Below are 25,023 nucleotides of genomic sequence, written 5' to 3'. Positions count from 1 at the left end.
ATGTGCCTTGACCAGGCAAGCCTGGGGTTTCAAACCGGCGACCTCAGCATTCCAGGTCGATGCTTTTACCCACTGCGCCACCACAGGTCAGGCCTCCACTCTGTTTTGAGGAAGACGACTCTGCCCCTGGGTCTCAGGCCTAAACCAATCACCATAGTCCACCCCGGTTCCCATTATTGGACCATGGAGGAGCTTGTGGACCAGTAAGACACATGGCGATGTTCTTTGGGGTCTACAGAAAGAAGCAGCACCACTTTTCAGAGAAAGCTTCCATTGGTAACTTTTCTATCTGGTTTATACCTCAAGTCTTTGTTTACAAAACTCAGCCTAGATAACTTTGTGCACTTGCCCCTCCCATTCTCTTTCCGTCATCTTTCCGTGCCGCCTTAACGGTGCGCATGAATGGCTGATGCTCTCAAGAGTATCAGCAATGCCAAAAAGAGAGGCAAATGCCAGGTTTCTACTAGGCAGTGCTCCAAAGTCACTGTCTGGTTTCTAACTGTGATGATGAAGCGTGGCTGCATTAAAATTATTGATGACCACAGAACTGGGAAAATTGGTGTGGACCTTACAGGCATTTAAACAAGTGTGGAGCCATCAGCCCCAGATTTGATGTGCAACTCAAAGATCTAGGAAAATGCAAACAACCTGCGCCCATCCTGTCAGTTTTGTTTTAATGTACCGACAACCTCAGCGGGCATCACGGACTGTGAAGAAGCTAGAAAAAGCACACAGAAGGGGAAATCCTGGGATTCTTTTCATAGGGATATAATACACATGTGCAAATAAAATGCTTCAATGGAAAAATAAAAAAAAAAGCAACCTGAAGAAAAGGTAGGAGGTTACTGAGCCCTGCAATTCTCCCCCTCCTTGCCAGGCCCCTGGCTAAAGTGGTGAGAACACAGTTGAGTCCAAAATAGTAGGGTAACAGACACCACAATGTCCCCCCCAACTCCTGGCCCAGAAGAGTCAGCCAGGCGCCCAAGCCAGGGCACTAGGTATTTTCAGCCTCCAGCACCATCAGCAGGGCCTGGGAGGCGTCAGCCATATTGTATTTCATGTAACCCAGGCACCGGGCCAGCGACATAGCCATGGGGAGACAACCTTGTGCCCTTGCCACTGGCCAGAGCCCCATCTCCCTTTCTGCCAGACCAGGGCAGAAGCATGTGGGAGGGGCTCCTGCCAGACCCAATGGGTACTAGAAACGAGTGGCAAGAGGGACTAGCAATTTTAGCTGCCACCAAAGTGCTTGAGAATGGGCTTTGGGCCTCTCAGCAACGCCACCCTCCACCCATTCCCTCCATAAAATACTGGGCAGTACCACTCTCTGAGCCCACATAGGGAGTAGGGTAACCATATAGGTTAATCAACCATCCCAGTTTGCTCTAGACACTCCTGGTTTTAGCAGTGAAAAGTCCCATGTTCCGTGAAACCCCCTGGCCCTGGGCCAGCTGGGCCATTGTTGGCCGTATCTCCTACCGTTCTCCAGCTGCAATTCCTTTTTGAAGATGCAGAAACTGAGGCCCAGGAAAGGCATGTCCTTGCCCAGGTTCATGAAGCTTGAAGGTGAGGGGCTGGCTCAAATCTAACTTTCTGCCCCCCACCCCAGGTCAGGCCTGTTGCTTGTCTCATTCAGGTGATCCTAGCAGCCCCTAACCCCGCCTCCTCCTCCAGACTACCCCCACCTTGTCTTGCCCTCAGCTCTCAGAGATATTTTCCTAAAGCAATGCATCAGAATCACCTGGAGGCTTGTTAAAGAGGAGCTTCAGGTCCTACCCCCAGGGTTTCTGACTTGGCAGGTCTGGGGTGAGGTCTGAGAACCTGCATTTCTAACAAGGTCCCGGGTGGTATTGATGCTGCTGGCCAGGGGCCATGGTTTGAGGATCACTGATATGAACCACAGCTCTGGTAAAGTCTCCCAAAACCTCCAGGACAGACTTCAAAACCTACTGGGGCCTGACCAGGCGGTGGTGCAGTGGATACAGTGTCGGACTGGGATGCGGAGGACCCAGGTTCGAGACCCCAAGGTCGCTAGCTTGAGCGTGGGCTCATCAGTTTGAGCAAAAGCTCACCAGCTTGGACTCAAGGTCGCCGGCTTGAGCAAGGGGTTACTCAGTCTGCTGAAGGCTCACAGTCAAGGCACATAAGAGAAAACAATCAATGAACAACTAAGGTGTCGCAACGAAAAACTTTTGATTGATGTTTCTCATCTCTCTCTGTTCCTGTCTGTCTGTCCCTATCTATCCCTCTCTCTGACTTACTCTCTCTGTCCCTGTAAAAAAACAAAACTGGGATCCAGACCCATCATCCCTATGACACCCTTCCACATCACACACACCCCCCCCGCCCCCCACCAGACTACTCCTCGTCCTCAGGAGATGTTCTGCTCTCTCCTGTCTGTGTGTCTTTGCTCAAGCTCTTCCTGGCCTGGACTCCACAGCCCCCTCCAAACACACAAATTTCCTTATTGTTTAAGCCTATCTCTAACCCACCTCCTCCGGATGCCCCACTGAGTCCTCATTGGTCAGAACAAAGGACTCTTCCCTCAGCTCACAGCTTAGCCCCTGTTTCACTCTGCCCTGTGTAATAGCTGTCCTTGTCACTGGTCTGTAGGTACCTTGAGGATAAGGATTTTCTCTTTCATCTTTGTCTACATATTTGTTAAGTGCTTGTGACAGAAGAGGATAGAACCAGACAACAGATGGCTCTTTGGGGAGGGAGATTTGAACTCAAACTGAGAAAGAACTTGTAATAGTGTGAAAAGTTGGTGCCAGTTCTTGAGGGTCCTGCCAGGAGATCATAGCTCCCTATTACCTGTGGGCATCTTCAGTAGGGTTGGATGAGCATTAACAAAGTCACCAAAGTCCCTGGTTAGGTAGATTATGACCACCCCAGCCGCCTTACCAGGTCCAGTTCTCCCCGGGAGAACCAGACCCCCACAAAACTCACTGTGCATTCCAGACCCAGAACGCTGTTTTGGGCTGGCTGGATCTCACCAGAGGCAAGTGATGGCAAGCAAGCATGAATGTTTGCCAGTGGCCTCCACTGAGCAGGTGAGGCCCCCCTGCTCTGGACCAACCCACTTCCCTCCTCTGATTACCACCATCTCCAAAGGACCCATCCCTCTGTGATGCACCCACACCACTTCCCTCCCTTCATCGGCATCTGTGCTTCCAATCGCATGGGCTAGAAGAAGCAGCTTATCTATGGATCAGCTGAATGTCTGCTGGTTTGCCCCAGCCTGAGCTCCTTGGGAAGAGTACCCAGCACCACACCAGAAACATGTCAATGCTCAGAACATGTGTGTTTTCTCCCCATGCCCTATTGAAACTCTTTCCTCATCCCTGGTGCCCTACCACGTACACACCAGCGAGCAAATCCCTCTTGCTCTTCCCCATCTGCTCTTGGAAAAGAATCCGTAGAGCCCGTGACTGAAGCTTCCTGCCCTATCATCCCTGGGGGAAATGTTACTGTTTAAATCAGACAAGTTTGAAAGACTCACTTGATTGCATTGTGGCTACACATATTATTGCAGTACTTTTTATTATTATTTATTGGTTGGTTGGTTTAGAGAGGAAAGAGAAGGATTTTCCAGAATCTGGACTCATGGCTTGGTGGGGCCTTCCAGGGTCAGCACTGACTATGAGTTTGGTGAGCTCTGCGCTTTGTACCATTCAAGACAATCCACCCTGGCTTCCTCCTCCATCAGAAAGTGCCCATCTGTCAGTTTCAAAGCCAGCAGCTTGGTTATTGGAAAAGCCTGAGAAAGCCATGACCTGGAAGACCCAGCTGGGGAACAGCCGGGTCTCAGCTTGCCTTCTGCCTACCTCTAAGTCTCACGAGCATTCTCATTTCCGCTTCTTCCTGGAGCTGGCTGAGGTCATGACCTTCTGAAAGAATGCAGGGTCAGCCAGCCCATCTGAAATTTCCTCTGTGTGTGTGAAAGGAGATATGTCCAACTGTGAACACAGAGTCCACATCCTTATGACTCAGCAAATGCGGCTGTCCTCAACTCTGTCCCCTGGAATGTCAACTAGACCAGCCTTAGAGGTCTGACAGCATTAGAATAGATGCTGTAATGTCTGGACCCAGAGGCACTGTCCTCATTAGTCCTTTTCGACAATATCCAGGCACCCAGATACATCCACCCAGATAGATGCACACACCCAGACACAGTCAGATGCATACCCACAGAAACAAAGATAGACACACACACAAAACCCAGACACATCCAATGACACACACACATGCAAGCCATACACACACATCTGAATATACTCACACAGAGACACCTCAGAACACCCAGAAACACACAGAGATCTGTCCTCTATGCCTGACCTTGAACACCTCTTCCAACCCCAACAGGTGACTGCTGGCTTTCCAGCAGGGCCCTCTGGGTCTCTGACCTGGAACCAGGGTTACAACTGTTAAAGGAGGGGAAAATGGTAAGACTACTTATTCTTCACACTATTAATTCAACATATCCCCCCACCCCATCAAAAAAATTTTTCACTCTTTCTTTTATTTGGCAGATTTCCAAAGCCCAGCCATGGGAAGGCATAAGGACAAGCCATCAGAATGTTAACCCATACCCGCTTTCCCCTTCTCTTGTTAGAAGCTTACTTATCCTTTAAAACCAGACAAAAGTCTGATGCACAGTAGGCCTTCAAGACCAATGCATATTGAACTGAGTACGTCCATGCAGGACAGCCATACTAGGAGAGAGTGGCCGCCCAGTCCCTGGTCCAAGGGCTCTGTTTTGCCTTCTTGCTAGTCTTGAGGTCCTACAGCTATCCTTGCCATTTTGGATCAACCAAGGAAAGATTACTCATTCATTAATTCATTCCATAAATAGATACTGAGTACCTATAGACAATGTACAGAAAACAGTAAACTGAGTCCTAGCTTGGCTCTCATAGAACTTATGGCCCATCAGAGGAGACAGACATCAAAAACTCAAGTAATTGTTGTTTTTCACAGAGACAGAGAGTCAGAGAGAGGGACAGATAGGGATAGACAGGAAGGGAGAGAGATGAGAAACATCAATTCTTCATTGCAGCACCTTATGATTGCTTTCTCATTCAAGTAGTTCTTAAAGTCAGTATTATTTATAGGCTAAATGGGGTCTCCCCACACTCCCCAAAATTTGTATGTTGAAGTTCTAATCCCACATATCTCAGAATTTGACTGTATTTGGAGATAGAGGCCATTAAAGAAGTGATTAAGTTAATGAGGCCACTAGGGTGGGCCCTAATCCAGTATTACTAGTGTCCTTATAAGAAGAGGAGATTTGGACACAAAGAGACACCAGGGACACATGTGCCTAGAAGAAAGACAAGTAAGAAGGTGCCATCTGCAAGCCAAGGAGTGAGGCCTCAGAAGAAACCAACCCTGCTGACATCTTGATTGTGGACTTCCAGCCTCCAGAGCTATGAGAAAATAAATTTCTGTTGTTTAAGCCACCCAGCCTGTGTTATTTCATTATGGCAGACCCAGCAAACTAATACCACATCAAAAACAACAAGACAGGAAAACAGAGTGGGGAGCAAATAGCCTGAGTCCGGCATCTACTTTTTTATTTTTATTTATTTATTTATTTATTTATTTATTTATTTATTTATGTATATTTTTCTGAAGTTGGAAACGGGGAGGCAGTCAGACAGACAGACTCCCGCATGCGCCCGACCGGGATCCACCTGGCATGCCCACCAGGGGGCGAAGCTCTGCCCATCTGGGGCATTGCTCTGTTGCAACCAGGGCCATTCTAGCGCCCGAGGCAGAGGCCATGGAACCATCCTCAGCGCCTAGGCCAACTTTGCTCCAATGGAGCCTTGGCTGCGGAAGGGGTGGAGAAGCAGATGGGCGCTTCTCCTGTGTGCCCTGGCCGGGAATCGAACCCGGGACTTCTGCACGCCAGGCCGACGCTCTACCACTGAGCCAACCAGCCAGGGCCCGGCATCTACTTTTTTAAAGAGCTGTTATGCCCTTTGAGGTGAGCTACACATGTCCTAAATGAAAAGACAAAGCAGCAGTAAGGGGCCCTCTCTATGCCCTGACTCCAGCAGTGCTCTGTTTCTACCTCTGGCTTCCTCAGCAGGCCCCCTCCAGCACCTGTGAGGGAAGAAAGCCCCTCATGCCTTCTCTGGTGTTTCATAAACCATTGCCAGGGTCTGCACGGAATCAGGCATCGCACAGGTATATTGGAGCAGAAGAGGTGAGTAAGAAGTGCATCTGGGCCCCAGCAGGCCTCCCCCCAGAGTCTAGGCCACCAGTGTTGACTACCACTACGGGTCGTGGCTGTTTTCCTTTTACATTTCTCAGAGTGCAATTAAATTATGGAAATGACAAATCCCTTAAGTTGTCCGAGTTCTTCAAAGTGATAAATCTCCTTTACAAAATTGATCTCAAAGAGGCACTCATGAAAAGTAACACTGATATTATTATCACCATTTCACAGATGGGAAAGTTGAGGTACAGAAAGGTTGAATGACTACAGCTGAAAAGTGGCAGGACTTAGCCCAGGCCTTTGGGCTCTTAGTAGTGAAAGATATGGAGGACTGTTAAGAACCGGAAAAGGGAATGAGGGAAGACATAGGATCACCTTCTATTGACCCAAAATGAGAAGGAAAGACCCAAGTGTAGTCCCATCCAGGAGTAGGGGAATGGCCCAAATGGCTTTTCAAACTCCATCTGGCCTCTGGGTTTAAACTCAAAGAGACATGAGGCGCCCAGAGTGTGAGCTGGCAAAAAGCCTCCTTGGGCTCTGATGTCCTCAGGCATCGCAGAGTCCTAAGGAAAACCCCAAGGGGAAAAATGACTGGGGAGGTAAGCTGTGAGGGACAGCGGGTATTTTGCATCCTTACTCTTTAAAATGGGAATGACAACCCAGCCCAGGGATTCTCACAGTGTAGCAGGATGACCTCTGATCAAAGTGCCAACAAAAGAACACAGGAAAAAGCCCGCCATTGAGGGAGGAGGGGAGAAGTACACTCAGGGATGGTCCCCACACACACTCCACTGCTGTCTGCTCTGGCATCTGATGACCATTGAGGTGGATTTCTTTCACCTCACTTCCTTTATTATTTTAACGTAGTACTTGATACATGCAAAAGAGTAGATAACTAATCAGTAAGAAAGCACAAGAATAAAACAAATGCCTGTGAGCCCACTGTGAACTTAGTGCTGGCTGGAATGCTGCCACCAGCCAGCACCCACCCTTGGCCCCCTCCTCATCTCAGCCGCCCAGAGGTAAGCTTCACCTTCAACTTAGAGCATAGTCATTGGCTTGCTTTTAACACAGTTTTATCATATTTGCATGTATCTCTAAACAACATATGGTATAGTTCTTGAGCTTTATACAAATAGTAGTATACTGTATGTGGTAGTCCTCTAGATGCTTTTTTCCACTCAACAATGTTTCTTCAAGAAAGCAGAGAAGAAATGTGGATCTGGGGATTGGCAAAACTGGGCTGGAATCTAGATTCCGAGTGCTGTGAGACTGCATACAAACTTCCTAACTCCACCAAGTCTCGGTTTCCTCATGTACCCACATGGGGCTCGTTTCCCTGACAAGGTCAGGAAGAGGACCGAAGGAAATGCTGTACATGAATTGTTTCTATTGCAGAACAAGTTATTTAAAAATTACTGTGAGCTTTTTTTTCTTTCATTTTTCTTCTACCTCAGGGTGGGGGATCACTGATCCACAAGGAAAAAAAACACAAGATTATACTGCTCACAAAAATTAGGGGATATTTTGAAATGAATATGAAGCGATAAACTATCCCCTAATTTTTGTGAGCAGTATATTTATTTCTCCCTGGATAATCAATTTATTTTAGATTAAGAACTGGGAATGCAAATTTTATTCAATAAGTAAAGGCATTACTAAAATATGTACTTTAGTTCTATATTATGCTTTGCTAATGGGTGGAGGAGGAGTAAAAAGGAGAACCAGTGGGGGAGAAGAAAAAGCAGAAAGAGAAACTATTAATGGGAGGTCACCAACTGTGTTTCTGCTTTTTTGAAATGTCAATTAACCATTATTTACAGCTCTTTGATGGCACCATCCCCAAGCCTATTGAGGTTTGCTCAGCATGGGATCCTCTCAAAAGACCACCTAGGAAGACATTATTCTTTGGAGTGGCAGCAATAGTGAACAGAACAATGTCAGGGCGACATCAAGCTAGAAACCAGATGGAAAGAAAGTTCTATAAGCCTGTGCCAGATAAAGTTCCTTGTGATACCCCAGTCCTCATTTTAGCTCTTTTCACATGTACCGACTTTACAGAGCACAGGGCTGACTTTTATAGAGCTTTTGTGGTTCACCTCTTATATGGTATGGCTTTCATGTGCTTTCAAAATAAGATTTTCAGCAAATAAGTATGTGAGTGGAAAAGGCATATGCAATCTAAGATCTGGAGGCAGGAAAGCCAGTGAGATTGACATTAAAAAGTAGCAGACTGAAATATTTATATGTGCATTTGTGAAACATTAATGCAGCATCCTGGAAACACACAGGTGAACACTCCGCGACAGGACACCCTCAGACCTCTTTAAAGACTTGCCTTTTAACCACTCACAACTTTCATCACTGGAAATGCTCAACAAGCCTCAGAGCACAATTAACCATTATTCAGCCTTGAAGTGTCAGCTGGGCAATTCATCCTCTTCAGAGCCAGTGGAATATACCTGCTTTCCCCTGGGCCAGCTGCTCCACACACCTTCACACTGGGAGGGTACCAGCCATCTGCCTGCACAGGTGCCTGGCTTTGGCTGCTGCGCTTCAAAGGCATCCTTAGGGACGTGCTTCCGCAAAGGTCCTCCTATGCCTACTGCTTGGCTCTGTGCTTCCTAAGAGATACTGGTAAACTCAGCAGACGCCATCCAACACCAGAGCTGAGCTGAGGGGACTTGGTCAATAGGGTTTTAAAGAACCTGGGTGGGAGGAAGGCAAGGAAGAGCAGTCTGCAGGCAGCACGGAGTCCTGGATGCCCAGCACTTGCAGAATGTGGATCCCTTTAGGGCAGGGTCCGTGTCTGTCCTGTTCGCTGTCCTGACCCCACATCTAGAACAATGCCAGGCACATATTGGTTCACCAACTGACTCGCGGACCATGGAGGTTGGCTGCTCAGATGCTCCCTCCTGGTGGCAGTGTCCTTTACTGTGAGAAAATGGACAGCAGTAAGTGTGACCATTTCTTCCATTTCCAGGAATGAAGGATGAGGCAGGGAACAGTCAAGGATAGATGACAGCTTGTTTAAAACGAGGCAAAGCAAATGATCTATCCATTCCCTGAAAGGTCTACCACATTCTTTATCAAGCTGAAGTCAAGAAGTCCAGGCTTTTGCCAGACATTTTTGCAAATTTGCTGTGTGATGTAGAACTAGCCACTTCCTCTCTCTAGGCTTCAGTTTTCTCTTCAGTAAAGATGTAGTAGTTGGGTCAAATTCTAAAAGGCTAGTCCTATGTCCTGACCTGTGGTGGCACAGTGGATAAAGCACTGACCCAGAACGCTGAGGTCACCAGTTTGAAACCCCAGGCTTGCCTGGTCAACGCATATACTGCATATACGAGAAGCATCTACTACGAGTTGAGTTAGAGCTTCCTGCTCCTTCCCCCCTTTCTCTCCTCTCTCTAAAATTAAAAAAAAAAAAGAAAAGAAAAGGCTAATCTTATGATTGGAAACTCAGACAGGGTTTGTCAAAGCCATTCACTGCTCTCCTTCCTAGTAGGAGGTGGTCCCCTACCCACTATCACAATTTACTTCCTGGGAGCACCCAATCAGCTCCTGTTCCAGAACATTCCTTGCTGATGCCTGTGACTAGGGACAGTGAAGAGCCCCTCCCTGACCCTGGGGGCCTGAACGCAGGTCTCAGCCCAGCTGTGCCCTGGAGGCTGCAATCTGACGCTGGCTCTGCTGAGAACTTCGGGTCAACTCCACAGCTTTCTTCCCTAAGCTGGAGGTCCTCTCCAGTTCTGCAAGAGGCTTTTCCAAAACCGATGGCCTTTTTGTTCCTGTGGGGTCTTTTGCTCTGTATCCATCCATCTGGATGAAGGTAGCTTGGTTCCCTCTCTCACACTAGGTATTTAAAACTGGCTGCAGACAGCTCTGGCTGGGTAGCTTAGTTGGTTAGAGCATGGTTCTGATATACCAAGGTTGCAGGTTCTATTCCTGGTCAGGGCACATATAAGAATCAACCAATGAATGCATAAATAAGTGGAACAACTCTCTCTGTAAAAATCAATCAATCAATAACATTTAAAAAAATAAAACAAAAGCTGCAGACAAAGGGAAATGCTGCCTCCCTTTTTCCCAGGCCCCTTTCTGGCTCACTTCCCCCCACTACCTTCTAAAACTTCCCCTCCCCCCACCTCTTCTCAGTTTCTTTCTTAGTTTCAGGGCCTCACCCTGACCCTTTTGATTTCTGGCATCCAAGGGTCTTCTCTTGGGTACTGATCAGCAACCCCAGTCTTTTAGCCTGGGAAGCACGGCCCAGAGATCTATGTTTATTGAGGTTCCCTTACTATATTCACTCACGGGCCAGGGTAACTCACCTCTTTTTCCTCCCTTTCTCTCTGTGGGTCCTTCTTTATCCTTCTCCATCCACATCTTTAAAAAGTCCCCTGCCCCTATGTTGGCCGTAGTTGACAGGTGTATTAATTTTCTAGGGCTGCTTTAACAAATAGTACAGACCGGTGGCTTAAACAACAGATATGCATTTTCTCACAGTTCTGGAAGACAGGAATATAAGATAGAGAGATTGGCTGGGTTGGTTTCTTCTGAAACCTCTCCTTGGCTGTCATTTCCCTGGGTCTTCACACAGTCTTTATTCTGTGTCTTAATCACCTCTTCTTATAAAGACACCAGTCATAGCCTGACCAGGCAGTGGCACAGTGGATAAAGCGTTGGACTGGGATGTGGAGGACCCAGGTTCAAAACCCCGAGGTCACTGACTTGAGCATGGGCTCATCTGGTTTGAGCAAGGTTCACCAGCTGAACTTGAACCCAAGGTCACTGGCTTGAGCAAGGGGTCACTTGCTCAGCTGTAGCCCCCCCCCTCCCGTCAAGGCACATAAGAAAAAGCAATCAATGAACAACTAAGGTGCCGCAACAAAGAATTGATGCTTCTCATCTCTCTCCCTTCCTGTCTGTCCCTATGTGTCCCTCTCTCTGTCTCTCTCTGTCTTTGTCACACACACACAACACACACACACACATACACACACACACACAAAGACACATGATACCAGTCATATTGGAATTAGGGCCCATTAGCCACTTTAACTTGATAACTTCTTTAAAGACCGTATGGCCAAATATAGTCCTATTTTGTGGTACTGGGGGCTGGGAGATACAACTGAGCCCATACATCCATCAGAAATGATGGGAATAGTAGTAGAGATGGCATAGGCATTATGTATAACATCTGGGCTGATTTTCTGGGGCTGAAAGCTTTAGGGAAGAATATAGAAAGCAGGTGCCTTATAGTCCAGAGGGGGTGGTTCAGTGTGACCTTCTGGGGTACTGTCCTCTCAGCACCCCAACCCTGGGTGTACCCCCAGAGTCGTAGGCATTTGAGCTAAATAAAATCAGATGGAGATAGCCCAAAAAGAAGCCAAGCATCAGGTAAACCAGAAGTTTAATAAAAATGGGGAAAAATTACAATTCAGTGGGCTGGCAATAGGCTGCTGCTTCAGAAGGTCTGATATGTCGGTCGGCCTGACAGGCTAACTTCATGTGGGTTCTGGGAGGCCACAGGATTGGTCCCTCACACCCCAAGATTCACTTCACTGACTTGGCTTGTCCCAAGGGGGCAGGCCTCTGTCCTCCTGGTGTGAATTTTGAGTAGGCTGGTTCTGAACTCCCTCATCCTATGAGGAAAACTGCCTTACTCTGACCTTCACCCTTGACGATAATGTTCATTTACATGGTTTTCTTAAGTCCACACCCACACCCCGGGTTCTGAGGACGGCAGGCAGACAGGGAGAGCCTGCTTTCTGGAGAGAAAGAGCTTTGGGAATGTGACACCTCCTCCGTGGGAAACAGCCTCAGCTCCCAGGGTCTGCTGGCTCCCCGGCACACATTTCTGAATCCTGAGGACCCATCTCTCTTGCAAAATATTCAGGAATGCAGAGTCCCTGGGCGCTGGTGACAAACAGAACCAAGAGTCTGCATAGAAGGGGGCCCCGCTGGGCCTGAGCCTCCCCGGTGGCCTCTGAGAGCTGGGCCAGTTAAGAGATACTGCTCCTCCTCCGGGGGCGGAGGGCTTTCCTCGTAGCGATGTCTTCCTCCGTGTCACTCTCACAATTCCTCTGGAAAACAAAGAAAGAGAGGCTCAGGGCAAGAGGGTCATGAGATGTCAGGAATGGGGTTGTGCTGGGCAACCTGGCCTGGTACGCCTGAGCCAGTGGCCTGCAAGCCAGAGGGGTGGATGTTGAGAGGGAGGCTGTTGTCCTGTCCAGAGGCTGGGCACAGGGAGGGACCTGAAGTGCAGCCAGACCCAATGCCTGAGGCCTCCTTCCAGGAGGAAGGAGAACAGGCAGAGCATGCAGGGAAACCAGGTACCAGGAGAAGTCAGATTGTAATAATAACGAAAATTCTACCTGGTGGCAGCCACATGCTCAAGACCGCCTGGTACACGGTCTGGGGGCCGAGAGGTCTCCTGACCTCAGACTGGAGAGAAGGGGGAAGACAGGGAGCCACTGGGACCTCCCCAGCCTCTGACAGCCACTGCTCCACACCCCCTCTCCTTTGACTGGCTTAGGCTGCACCTTGAGCAAGGCTTACCATGCTGTTTTCCCAGGGGAACAACTTTTGCGCTCCATTTTTATGAAAGAGGGAAAGAGTAAAGTGTACTCCATGGCTAAATCAAAGTTGAAGCCCTGGAGGTCATACTGCCTTTTCCATTCAGGCCACATTGATCTACCAAATTATTAAAATTATTAATAGAAGTACTAATTCAGAAAGTCATTAAAAAAATCTGTTGCAAGATGTTCAATTTTAATGCTTTCTAAACAAAAGAACCCCCTCCCACTTTTTTTTTTAAGGAAAGTCCCTTTGGGAAAACTTTATAATAGATGTCTAGGACCCAATCCTCTTCCACTTGTAGGGTGAGCATTGAGCTAATGGTGCTGAGCCTTTGAGTAAAAAGAGGACTATTTTTAAATGTTTACATAAGGGTAAAAACGAGGAGAGCAATGGACTGTCCTTTCCCTACTCTCTGGTCCCTCCCCATGGCCTGCATTAGATCAGCCTACTCAGCTGAAAGGCATGTCTGCTGTGCGCCATGTGCCTTCCCAGGCCCTTTTCTCCTTCCCCTGGCCCAAGCCACCTGGACATCCAAGGTCAAGATCAACTTTAGCCAAATACATCCTGGACCAAGCCTGGCTATAACAATAAAAATAACTCAGGCTCTGCTGAATAGCAACTTTTTAGTGTGCGTCAGAGCCAAACAATAAAAACGTAAGCTGGGGGAAAGTCTGTCTGCCATTAACAGGAATTTTCAGAGGAGAGAGTCCGGTCCCTTTTATAGCAGATGAATGAGGGAAGCGACCAGGGAAGGAACGTGGTTTGGCAAAAGCCACACAATTGTTTCAGTCCTCTGGATCCATAAATCCTCAAGTACTGGGCAAGAATAAGAACCAACAAGAGCTCGGGCTGAAGAAAAAGGACACCAGGATACGTGGCAGGGAGAGGGGAAGACAGGGGTTGTGCCGGGTTCTGGGATTCAGCCCAAGTGCTGTGTGTCCTAAGGTTGCTCAAGGCTGACTGCCCGTCTGTTTCAGCAGCTGCCTTCCAGCCCTCTCCTGGGCAAGAGTCACCTTCTTTCCTGACCTGTGCCATCCCAGATACTCCTGGAACCCTTACTACACTCAGTGAGCAGTGGGGTGGGGCACATCTGTCCAGGGAACCTCTAACATCTGGAATACTAATGCTGCATTCAGAAGTACTGGCACTGCATTTTAAAGTCTACAGTATTCTAGACAAGAATAACTGCTAATATGTATTAAGCACTTAGAGTGTCAGGTTCTCAGAATACATCATCCTTTCATTCTCATGACTACAAATGATAACATTTTGGCACAGAGAGGTTATGTAATTTCCTCAAAGTCACACAGCTATTAAGTGGCAGATGTGAATTCTGGCAGTCTGGCTCCAGAGGCCATGCTCTTGATCAGTATATATTATAAGTCCTTCAATTTAAATGTACACAAATTGGTAACAAGCTAATCAAATATGTATCTATTATTATTAATGTTAATTGAAAGCAAAACAGAAATGGAACAATTGGAACATGAATATAAAGCCCCCATTCTACAGCAGATCTCTGGATAGTCAGGATTTTGGATTGCCTGTGGTAGTTCCACTATCCAGAGTCCCCAAGGTGCCCAGCAGGCTACAAGTCCACAGGAAAAGCCTACGGCAGTGGAGTGGCAGCAGCAGTCCCTTTGGAGGCCCACCAGGAGAGGATCTGCAGAAGCAATGTTTCTCCTGACACCACCTCAGTGGCCTCCTGAACAGGATGCCCCCACTAATCACAGTGCAGAGGAAGGCAAGGCCAGCAGAACTGGCTGGAAACAGTTAAAACCGATCTGTTCCCCTTCATCCACAAGCTCCAGGCCACTCCCAAATTCCACCCAGAAGAGGGCACTGCATTTACCCACCAGGTTTTCATCCAGTCTTAGGTGCACCTTCTTCATCAGGGAGCGGGTGAGGTGGTTACACAAGGAGACGATGCTGAAAGAGAGCTGCAAGAGGGAGACAAAGGGACTGCCCGGTGAGAATGTGCACAGGGACCTGGAGGGAACCAGGAACCCACCTGGGTCCCCTGCACCCGCGCCCCCCACTCCTAAGCCCTGACACACCTTCCACCGTCTGCGAACATACTGCTTCTTGAAGTTCTCCAGGTTGACCACGGACTCCCTGCGTACCAGGGCTTGATGGTTGTCCACCGGCTGCGAGACAAAGCAGAGCATGGCAACTGACACTGAGCTTCCGACAGCAGCCGCCCCTCTCTGCAGAATCCCCGATCACAAGCCATCCATAGCCTGACCCTGGCATCTTCCTACCAGGCAGGGTATGCAGAGGGATGTCACACTGAGGGCAACGTTTACAGATGTCTCATCTGTTCAAGAGACACCTTGGTGCCCCTGAGCTATTATTACCACAGCCAGATACACATGCTGGCTAGGGTGGAGGCTGTGCCCCCAGAAGGGAAAGACAGGGAGGCAGGGCTTTCAATCACAAATCGCTTTGGGGAAGGGTCATTGCACGGTAGTCTAGGATGCCCACTGTGTACTGGGCCTGATGGGCGTTAGCCAAATGGATGCTTTTTGGCATGCAGGACATTACTATTCCATTAAAAAATAAATGGAAGGAAGTAGGGGCTTTGATGGAGGTCCAGAGGAAACAGAATGTGGAGTTGCCATTCACAGCCTGAAGTCAAGGCTCAGCTTAAATCCTGACTTCTCCAAGAAGCCTGATGACTCCTCTGAGCCTCAGTTTTCTCATCTGTAATATGGGGAGAATAAATAACATTGTATCACAGGGTTGTTTAGGATCAAACGAATGTGGGTATGTAAAGTGCTTAACCTAGAGATGCTCAATAAATAGCAATAAATTATTGATAGCCTTACTGTCTTCTCCATTCCCTCTTTTTAAATTTATTTTATTTTAAAAATAGCTTTATTTTTACCAAACAGCTGAACATATTTAAGCATGCAATTTAATGAATACACTCCTTTGTGAATTCCTCCTCTTTTGTAAATAAGTCAAGGTTTCTGAAATAAGAGATGGGTTTTGTAAGACTAGTGTATAAACTTGTGCATGAAATGGTTGTTAAGTGTTAGTGTGTGAACTTGTACACTAATGTTCACAGCAATCTTCTTCATAATAGTCAAAAAGTGGAAACAACTGGAATGTGCATTAACTGATGATGGATAAACAAAATATGGCTTATGCATATAGTGGAATATTATTCAAAAAGAGGAATGAGGCACTGATCCATGCTATACCCTGAATGAACCTTGAAAATATTATGTGAGGCCCTGGCCAGTTGGCTCAATGGTAGAGTGTCGACCTGGCGTGCAGGAGTCCTGGGTTCGATTCCTGGGCACACAGGAGAAGCGCCCATCTGCTTCTCCACCCCTCCCCCTCTCCTTCTCTGACTCTCTCTTCCCCTCCCGCAGCCAAGGCTCCATTGGAGCAAAGTTGGCCCAGGCACTGAGGATGGCTCTATGGCCTCTGCCTCAGGCACTAGAATGGCTCTGGTTGCAACAGCACGACGCCCCAGATGGGCAGAGCATCGCCCCCTGGTGGGCATGCCAGGTGGATCCCGGTCGGGCGCATGCGGGAGTCTGTCTGACTGCCTCCCCATTTCCAACTTCAAAAATATATATATATAAAAAAAAGTGAAAATATTATGTGAAAGAAAACACAAAAGGCCACATTCTGTATGATTCTATTTATATAATATGTCCAGAATAGGCAAATCTATAGAGACAGACAGTAGATTAGCTGCCAGGGGGCAGAGGGAGAGGAGACTGGGGAATGACTAGCAAAGGGTAGTAAGTTTTGTTTGGGGGTGACAACATGTCCTGGAATTATATAGTGATGATTGCTGCACAAACTTGCGAATTTGCTGAAAACCACTGACTTATACATTTTAAGTGGTAAATTTATGAAATCTGAATTGTATCTCAATAAAAAAATTTTTAGTGTTTATGTACAAATATATATTTCTGAGGAGAGTCGATAGCTTTCAACAATTCTCAAAGGACTCCGTGACCTCGAGAAAATGAACTGCCCAAGGCAACACACGAAGTCCCACCCAGCTCTGCTTCCCCCTCCGCTCTGACGGCCTCCTGGAGGCCAGGCCGCATCTGGCACCGCTGCAGGGAATGTGGAGTGAGGCTGCCCATTGGTTCCTGAATCTTGTCTCTCCTCCACACCTGTTTGTTTTTCATCACGGCGCTAGGCACCAGGGGAAGCCAGTGCACACTGCTGGCCTACCCTGCCCTGGATGTAAAATCTTCTGGCAAGAGGCCCTTTGCACGTCCACCCAACCTCCAGCCTCCTGGAAGGCCCAATTCAAATGTGACCTCCTTTAAGACAATGTTCTACAAACAATGCCTCTCCTTGCAACAGGACCAGAAAACACTGTGAGCTCCCTTATTACAAATACCTCCCATCTTAGTCAGCTCTGCAGGGGAATCGCTCCACCCCCACTAGTGGAAAAACAACTTGGGCACAGAATTTTCTTCATGTTTTTGTCAGTGTCCCTGGCCCCAACTCCACCCCACTCAGCACATACAACAATGGGTGCTGAATAGTTGGATGGTGCCATTGTTTCCCTGGGACAGCCTGGAATAATATCCTGGGACCTGCTGATGCCTGCCAATGAGAGGCCAGCCACCTAGATCAGCAGCCATAAAACCATGACTCCCCACAGCTCTGCCCAGGGGGAGGGGTAAGCGGAGTTCTGTGGGGATCGGAGAGGAGAGTGCACACACCTTGACATGTGAGAGGAGACAAGAAAGCCAGGGGCGAGTCACCCTCCCAAACTGGAACACAGTGGTTTGGACCAAAGAGTGCAGGAGGGACAGAGGGAGGGGAAGAAGGCAAGGAGGGAAGAGAAGAGGCACTGAGGGGACCACCAGGCCAAGCTCTCCCAGCTCTCTCCCTAATTGCCTGTCACCTCTGCCACCCTGCATCCCAGCCCTTGGTTCAGGACTAGGGCTCACCTGGGAGGGAGACGCAAAAGAGGGCAGAGCCTGCCTGTTCCTGGTATCAAAGCCTTCCAGCAGCTTCCTGCCATTCTTTTTGTTGTTGTTGTCTGTTTGTTTTTAAGATTTTGTTTATTGATTTTAGAGAGAGGAGAGAGAGAGAGAGAGAGAGAGAGAGAAAGCAGGGGAGGAGTGGGAAGCATTAATTTGTAGTTGTTTCTCCTATGTGCCCTGACCAGGCAAGCCCAGGGTTTTGGACTGGTGACCTCAGCATTCCAGGTTGACCTTTATCCACTGCGCCACCACAGGTCAGGCTTACTGGAACTCAACATGGCCACCAAGACCCCCAGTGCCTGAACCATGTGGGTCCTTCTCCAGTCTGATTTCCTCTCTCTCCTTCCCATGGCTGTGGCTCCCATCATACTGGTCTGCTCTAGTCTGGGAGCCCAAGGTCTCAGGGTTTTTCCCTTGCTCCTTCATATATTCACTTTGTCACTTTGTTCAGGTCCTTGCTTAAATGCCACCTCCTCAGAGAGGCCTTCCTTGACTGCCCTATGTAAAATAGCAACCCAACTGGTCTGCATAACCTACTGTGCCTGTGCCTTACTTCTTCACAGCATGTGTCACTGATGTTTTATTCTGCATTTATTTGTTATGTTTTTGTTAGTTCCCCTTCCCAGCATCTCCCAGCAACTAGTGTCTCCTTTCCAAAGTGATTTCCTACCTCCCAACCCACAGAACATTTCTACCTCTAACTTCACAAATGTCTACAATTCACCTTTGAGCCTCACCCTGGCAGGGGACACTTGCACTCCACTTGGAGAGTTGGATGAGGTGGGGCTTATAGACTCTGAAAGGAAAGGGACCTATTATTATCCACTTACTGGTTGGTACCCTGCCAGGAAAGAGACACCTAAACCCCATGGCTGGAAGGTCAACATGCAGGCGGGGGGGGGGGGGGGGGGGGAGTCCTGTTAATGAAAACCCCATCTACCAATTGGTCCAGCAGGGCCAGTGACTGAGCAGAGAGGCCTGACTAAAATATCAGGTGGGCCTGACCAGGCGGTGGCGAAGTGGATAGAGCATTGGGCTGGGATGCAGAGGACCCAGGTTCGAAACCCTGAGGTAGCTGGCTTGAGCGTGGGCTCATTTGGTTTGATCAAGGCTCACCAGGTTGAGCCCAAGGTTGCTGACTTGAACAAGGGGTCACTCGCTCTGTTGTAGCTCCCCCCCGCCCGGTCAAGGCACATATGAGAAAGCAATCTATGAGCAACTAAGGTGCCGCAGCGAAGAATTAATACTTCTCATCTCTCTCCCTTCCTGTCTGCCTGTCCCTATCTGTCCCTCTCTCTGTCTCTGTAAAAAAAAATAATAATTTTTAAAAAATATCAGGGGGAACAATCCCCAGAGGCCATTCATGGGAGGTGATGCAATTACTTCTACGGCCCTGTCTATATGCTACACAACACAGCATGAACTCTGAGAAGGAGGCCACCCAAGCTACACATCTATCAGCCTGGCCTTTCCTAATCCATGGGCCTCCTTGGTTGCTAAGAGGGTTCATCAAATGCTGACGCTGTCATCTAAGCCTTGAGAGTCAAAGAGATGTAAATTCTGCAGTGAAATCTGTTCCCAGAAGAATGTGGCACTAACATTTTTGATTAAATTGGTAGTATGGGGTGGTGGTGGGGTGGAGTGAGTTTGCCTTCTCCTCATCCCCACACCTACCTGTCTGCAAACAGGCAGTGCCCACCTTCCTCTGACCTGTAGTCTGGGCATTTCTTACCAGGCTTCTAGGAGCACGTTTGGTGTCTCAGAAAAATGTCAGGGAGGCAAGAAGACAGAATGCTGTGGCTGAAGTCAGGCTTTGATCTGCAGATGCAAATGCCTTTGAAAAGCCCAGCAGGCTGTGCTAGGTCAGCACCCGCGTTCACAGAGCAGGGAGATGAGGCAGCAGCCAACCTCCCAGGAATAAGAAAGGAACCCTGGCTTTTCATACAAGGCACTCCAGAAGATTTTTCTCTAAATACCAGGCCTCCTCTAGAAACAGCAAACAGATGGCAGCTTTTCCAACCTCCACCAGTGCCATTTCTCCAGCCCCATCCGCCACTGAAAGCCAGGGACACATGAGCACCCACTTCCCTCTCCTGCCTAGGCCTGTCACTTCACCCCTCCTCCCTACTTTCCCTAATGGAGTCTCTCTATAGGTGGCCCCTCCACCTCTTCCTCTGGCTGGCTGTTTTGCTGGCAGAAGCCTGGACCCTGCTGGTTTCACTTCATCTCCTGAAGGCAGCGTGTGAGGCTTACAGGTGCCTGAGTCTCTCTGCCTGGTTACAGTGGGTAAGGAGAGCTGCAGAAAGGATGTGTCCCAGCGGGTTGTCCCTACATCAGACAACTCAATGGAAAGACGTAGGAATACCCCTTTCCTTGCCTGATTTGGTCTCACTTTTACGAGTTAGGTCTCAGCATGAACATACTCTCACTTTTAATCCACGTGCCAGTGCCTTCAGTCCTCTGAGCCATTTTTCGTCCCTCCTGTACTGTTACAGAAGACAGGAGACTCGAGAGACATAACAACCAAATGCCATGCGTGAACTTTGTTTGGATCCTGATGATAACAAACCAACTATAACAGAACGTCCTTGAGAAAAGTGGGGACATGAGAGTATGGAATGTGTAGGCAAATGATATTAAGGAATTATCCCTGATTTTGTCACGTATGATAGTGGCACTGTGGTAATATGAAAAGGAAACGTCCTTATCAGAGATTCAAATTGAATAATTTATGAATTAAATATGTCTAAATTTACTTTAAAATACTCCAGAAAAAGTAGTGGCGGAGATGAACGGAGAGCACTGGGCACAGCTCGCTCATTGTTGAAGCCAGTAAGAGGGACGTGGAATTCACTATACCATTCGCCACACTCTTGGGCAAATTTCAAAAATCTCTCGTAACAAAAAGTTAAAAACTCTCTCTTTTTTAATCTCCTTCTCTTTAATCTCTGTTTCACAGTCCGGATTCATGGCCCCAAAATGGGTTTCTCCCCATCCCTCCAAATTCTCCGTGGCAGCTTCCCCACAGGCCACAGTTTGAGGAGGGGGATGGGAAGGTGGTAAGAATGTTTCTGCCCTCGGCCTCCCCTCCTACCTTCTCTCAGTCAGAATGCATCTTTCTCCTGTTTTCGGGAATATGAGGTACCCTTATTTTATCACTCACCACAGCCTTGCCCATCTCTCAGGTGATTAGTCCCCATTTGTCCCAGACACTGAGTCTTTTATTCAGGAATTGTCTTATCCCTATCTGTCACCTCCCTCCAGAGCCAGAGCACAATCAGTGTTTGTTCTGCTGATCTGGCCCCTTCTGCTCCTCAAACATGCCCACTGCTGGGTCTCTCCTCCACCGCAGAGCCTTCTCCACGGGCCAAGAGTTTCACAGACAAAGGGGAAAAGGCCATTCAGTTCCATAGACATTTATCGAGGCTGACAGTGGGGATGGTGTCTGGGTACAAAACCACCTCCCGCATGGGCCGACTGCACCATGTGATGGAATGAGGTGGGAAACCACCATGTTCATAATCACCTGTGGCAGAGGGTGGGTGGTGTGGGAGGGGGTGCATGGAGGAGACTCTGGCTTCTCCTGTCATTATTATTCTGCCCCCGCCCTTCCAGGGCAGCCACCTGCATCTGCAGAGTGACTGGTAACCACTTCCTGGGGCAGGTGGAGTAATCACCGTGCCATGTGCATCTGCTTCAGAGCAGGGACAGGCTGCCGCTTTCCCCTGGAGCTGACTCTCAGCTTCCCTGGGAGCTGTTATTCAGGAAGATATCACACACTCACCCTCACCCTCCCCAACAGTCCAGGGTGGCATTTGCACAACGGCAGATCTTTCATTAAGACCCAATGAATAAAAAGTCTGACAGCAGATGGGTCTGCCCACAGAGCAGTGCCCCCCAGGCCTTCCTCCCTCGAAGTACCAGTGCCAGGGACACTCTGTTCCTCAGATACTTAGATACAAGGGACTATCAGCTCCGCCCTGCCCTTGACCTCGCTGGTAAAATTCCAGCTGTTGGCGTGTGGGGAAGAGTTCAGCAGGCCCCCGGCTGGGCCTCCTTGGGTTCCCCTCAACATCAGGTTCTAATGCCAAAGGGTGATGCAGGTTGGACTGGCCAGGTGATAGAGGAACGTCAGTCACCTCTGATTTCCCTAAAAGACTTGGGGGCATTTCTTAGTTCATTTCAATTTGTCTTTGCAAGTTCTTAGAACAGAAAAGCACCTGTTTATAAAACATCCAAATGTCAAATTGTTACCAATGATTAGACTTGAACATAAAGAGGACAATTCCACTGCAATAGTCCCGACTACTGGGTGACATTAGACAAGTCCTATCCCATAAAATACTGTAGAATAAGGGTGATCGGTGGTTCACCTCTGAGGACCCCACAGCATGGAGAGTGTGTGATTTCTGTCATGATCTAAAATAACCACTTCTCCCTCCCTCTTCCCAGTCCCCCTAATTCAAATCATCATCGACATCTGATTCCTTTACTGCATTTTATTTTGACATTCACAAGAAAAAGTTTCCCCTGAGTTGCTCGATGGGGGGGGGGGGCTTCCTTTCCTCAGGAAACCTGGCTGTATAAGGTCAAGAACCTTTAACATTTACAGTGTCATATGCCAAATGAATACATCATATCCTGTGACAGGGCAGGTAAGTTCTTGGAGAGATTGTAGATGGGTCATTTGTCCCAATTCTCATAGGAACATATTTGCCATCTTCCACTGATTCTAGGATGCACATTTCTGGATGTCCAACATCAGCCAGGACTTTTCTCCCACTCAATGGCACATCGTAACTGTCGGTCTGCCCTGAAGACAGGTGTTCGTGCTGCTTCCGCCCGCCATCAGGGCCCACCCAGCCTCAGACTGTCTGACATTAGATTATCTGCTGGAGGTTCTCTCTGGAACTCACTGGCTGTGCAAATTCAGAAAGCATGAGGACCACTGACCTAAAGCTGCTGTTCTCAAGGGAGGAGTTTTCATCCCCCCACCTGGTGCCAGGCTGGGGCACACACGCTCCCTTGCTTTTCCTTTCTCACGGTGGCTTTGTCACCCTCTCGGCGAGGACATTCTAGCTTTGTGTGGGGGGTCTCCTATTGGACTTCCCATCTTGGGCTTTTCATCTTTCTTATTTTCAAGTACATAAAACAATGATGTGTCTTATATTTGATGAAACCTGGGTTTTTTATATTTGATGAAAAAAAAGTTTGTTACAAATATTATATATGATATTTGAAATGACCCAGCAGGCTAATAGAAAAGGGGGTAGGATTTTGAAGAAATGATTTCATGGGATCAGAATCTCATGTCTCGTCCTAAACTACTTCCTATCTGTGCTGCTCACTGGCCACCCTCCCCCCCAGGATGTTGGGGCATTGACTAGACTGGCACCCATCAGGGCTCCCCATGACTCTTGGGATAAAGGCAGAGAGCTCTTCAATATGGCAAAGTCTTATCCAGATGCATCTACACAATACTCTTATTTTCTCCCCTCCAGCTTTCTTTTTGCCGGCGTAAGTTCAGTCTCCCATGCCCCTCCCACCACAGAGCCCTGCCATGACGGCTCTGTAGGGAACAATTCTTTCTCCCTAGTTTGCTTAGCTGACCTCAGCCCCAGCATCGCCACCTCACAGGCGCCTTCCCTGACTAGATCAAACCCCCATTGCAGGCTCTTACTGCAAGCTTCTCTTTCACAGCCTATGTCCCAGCTGCAGTGCTACACTCCTAGAATGTTCTTGATTGACACTGAAATCCTTCACTGGACTGCCAAGTTGGTTAAGGCAGAAAACATTCCTGTTTCTCTTAACTTTGTATCCCCAGTGCCATGCCAGGTGCCTGGCAGTTGGTAGGTGTCCAGAAATTATTATTTGTGAATGGATGGATGGGCGAACCCGAGTTTCTCCTGCCTCAGAAGCAGAGAGTGAATCCCTGGGGGCCGGGGCAGTTGGGGGAAGCAGGAGGAGCAATAGGCTTGTCGGGAGAGCTCCATTTTTGCCACTATTCTGACCTTGGACAAATCACATCCTGTTTCCTCATCTCCAAATTGGAAATAGCATTTACCCTGCCTCCCTGACAAGGGTGTTCTGTAAATCTGTTAAGATACTTTGAAATGATTGATACATCTGTTCCCCCACCCCATGCTTGTAGCATAGCACTGGCCCACACTGCACACTCCACCGTCTCTATGAGCCGCTTGACTGGGCCCTTCTCCAGGAAAAGGGTGATAGGTCCTCCGGGCACTGTGCTCAAAGCTTGGGGTGAAGTAGGGACCACTGTACCTTGTGCATCCCAGTCTTACTGTCCACCCTCTTCAAAAACTCTGATGGAATTTCTCAGACCTTTCAGGACCCAGTGCTCTAAGGACATAAGAAGAAGAACTCTTGTGCTGAGTCCCTTTTGGTACTCATTTCCAACACCAAGTCGAGGCCCTTTGCCAGAGAGGGAGAGCTAGAGAAGGGGAGATGCTGCCTCTGTCCTCCTGCTCTGCGGGCAGGTCTTTAGACAGACACAAGCTGGACAGGACAGGAGCCACGAACTGCGTGCGCCCTATAGGACACTTCTCCAGACAACCATCTGAAGGGATGAGGCCTTCTACCTCCACCTGGCAGAACACATAAAGTTGCTTATTTTACGTCTGCGATCTAAACTTTAATATTAAGGTGGATTTTGACTGCCAAGCCTCGCAATTTCCCATATCCCTCATCTTAGAGTCAGGCGTCCTGTCTGACCTGTGGCGGTACAGTGGATAAAGTGTCGAGCTGGAACGCTGAGGTCGCTGGATCCAAATCCTGGGCTTGCCCGGTCAAGGCACATTCAGGAAGCAACTATGAGTTGGTGCTTCCCGCTCCTCCCACCCCCCTTTCTCTCTCTCCTCTTTCTAAACTGAATAAATAAAATCTCAACAACAAAAAAAAGTCAGGCCTCCTGAGTTTCTGTTTCCTCTGTATCAACTAGCCATGAATGATCCTGAGTAAATCATTTTCCCTCTCTGAATCAATTTCCTCATCAGTTACATGAAAATAATAGTGACAATAATAATGCCACCCATCTTCCTGTCTCACAAAGTTCTTTTAAGGATCAAAGACATTAGGACCAAAGGTATAAGTGCTTGCTAAGTGATGTCAATATAAACAAAACGTGGTATTTTCTCTATGCATTATAAACTCCTCCTCCTGAAACAGAAAAGCACCAAGCTGACTTACTGTCACCCCCTGGTTAACTCAATATTAGCCAAGATCTGC

At 48.2% G+C, this 25,023-nt stretch overlaps 1 protein-coding gene across 6 annotated transcripts in view; it reads right to left on the bottom strand.

The window, feature by feature from the left end:
* Positions 1-12,098: 12,098 nt before the first annotated feature.
* Positions 12,099-25,023, bottom strand: part of DAPK2 (death associated protein kinase 2) — a 135,010-nt gene continuing 122,085 nt past the window's right edge. For 5 of the 6 annotated variants that reach the window (XM_066274110.1, XM_066274113.1, XM_066274111.1 and 2 more), the window contains 3 exons: positions 14,866-14,955; positions 14,665-14,748; positions 12,176-12,312 (listed from right to left, as the gene is read on the bottom strand). In XM_066274110.1, coding sequence (XP_066130207.1) covers positions 14,720-14,748; positions 14,866-14,955 — 119 coding nt within the window. In that variant the 3' untranslated portion in view covers positions 12,176-12,312; positions 14,665-14,719. Of the gene's footprint in view, positions 12,313-14,664; positions 14,749-14,865; positions 14,956-25,023 lie in introns of all 6 variants that reach the window. The other variant, XM_066274115.1, reaches the window with a different exon arrangement.

Source organism: Saccopteryx bilineata, chromosome 4 (genome assembly GCF_036850765.1).
Source record: "Saccopteryx bilineata isolate mSacBil1 chromosome 4, mSacBil1_pri_phased_curated, whole genome shotgun sequence".
NCBI lineage: Eukaryota > Metazoa > Chordata > Mammalia > Chiroptera > Emballonuridae > Saccopteryx > Saccopteryx bilineata.
This window is presented reverse-complemented; position numbering and strand designations above follow the sequence as displayed.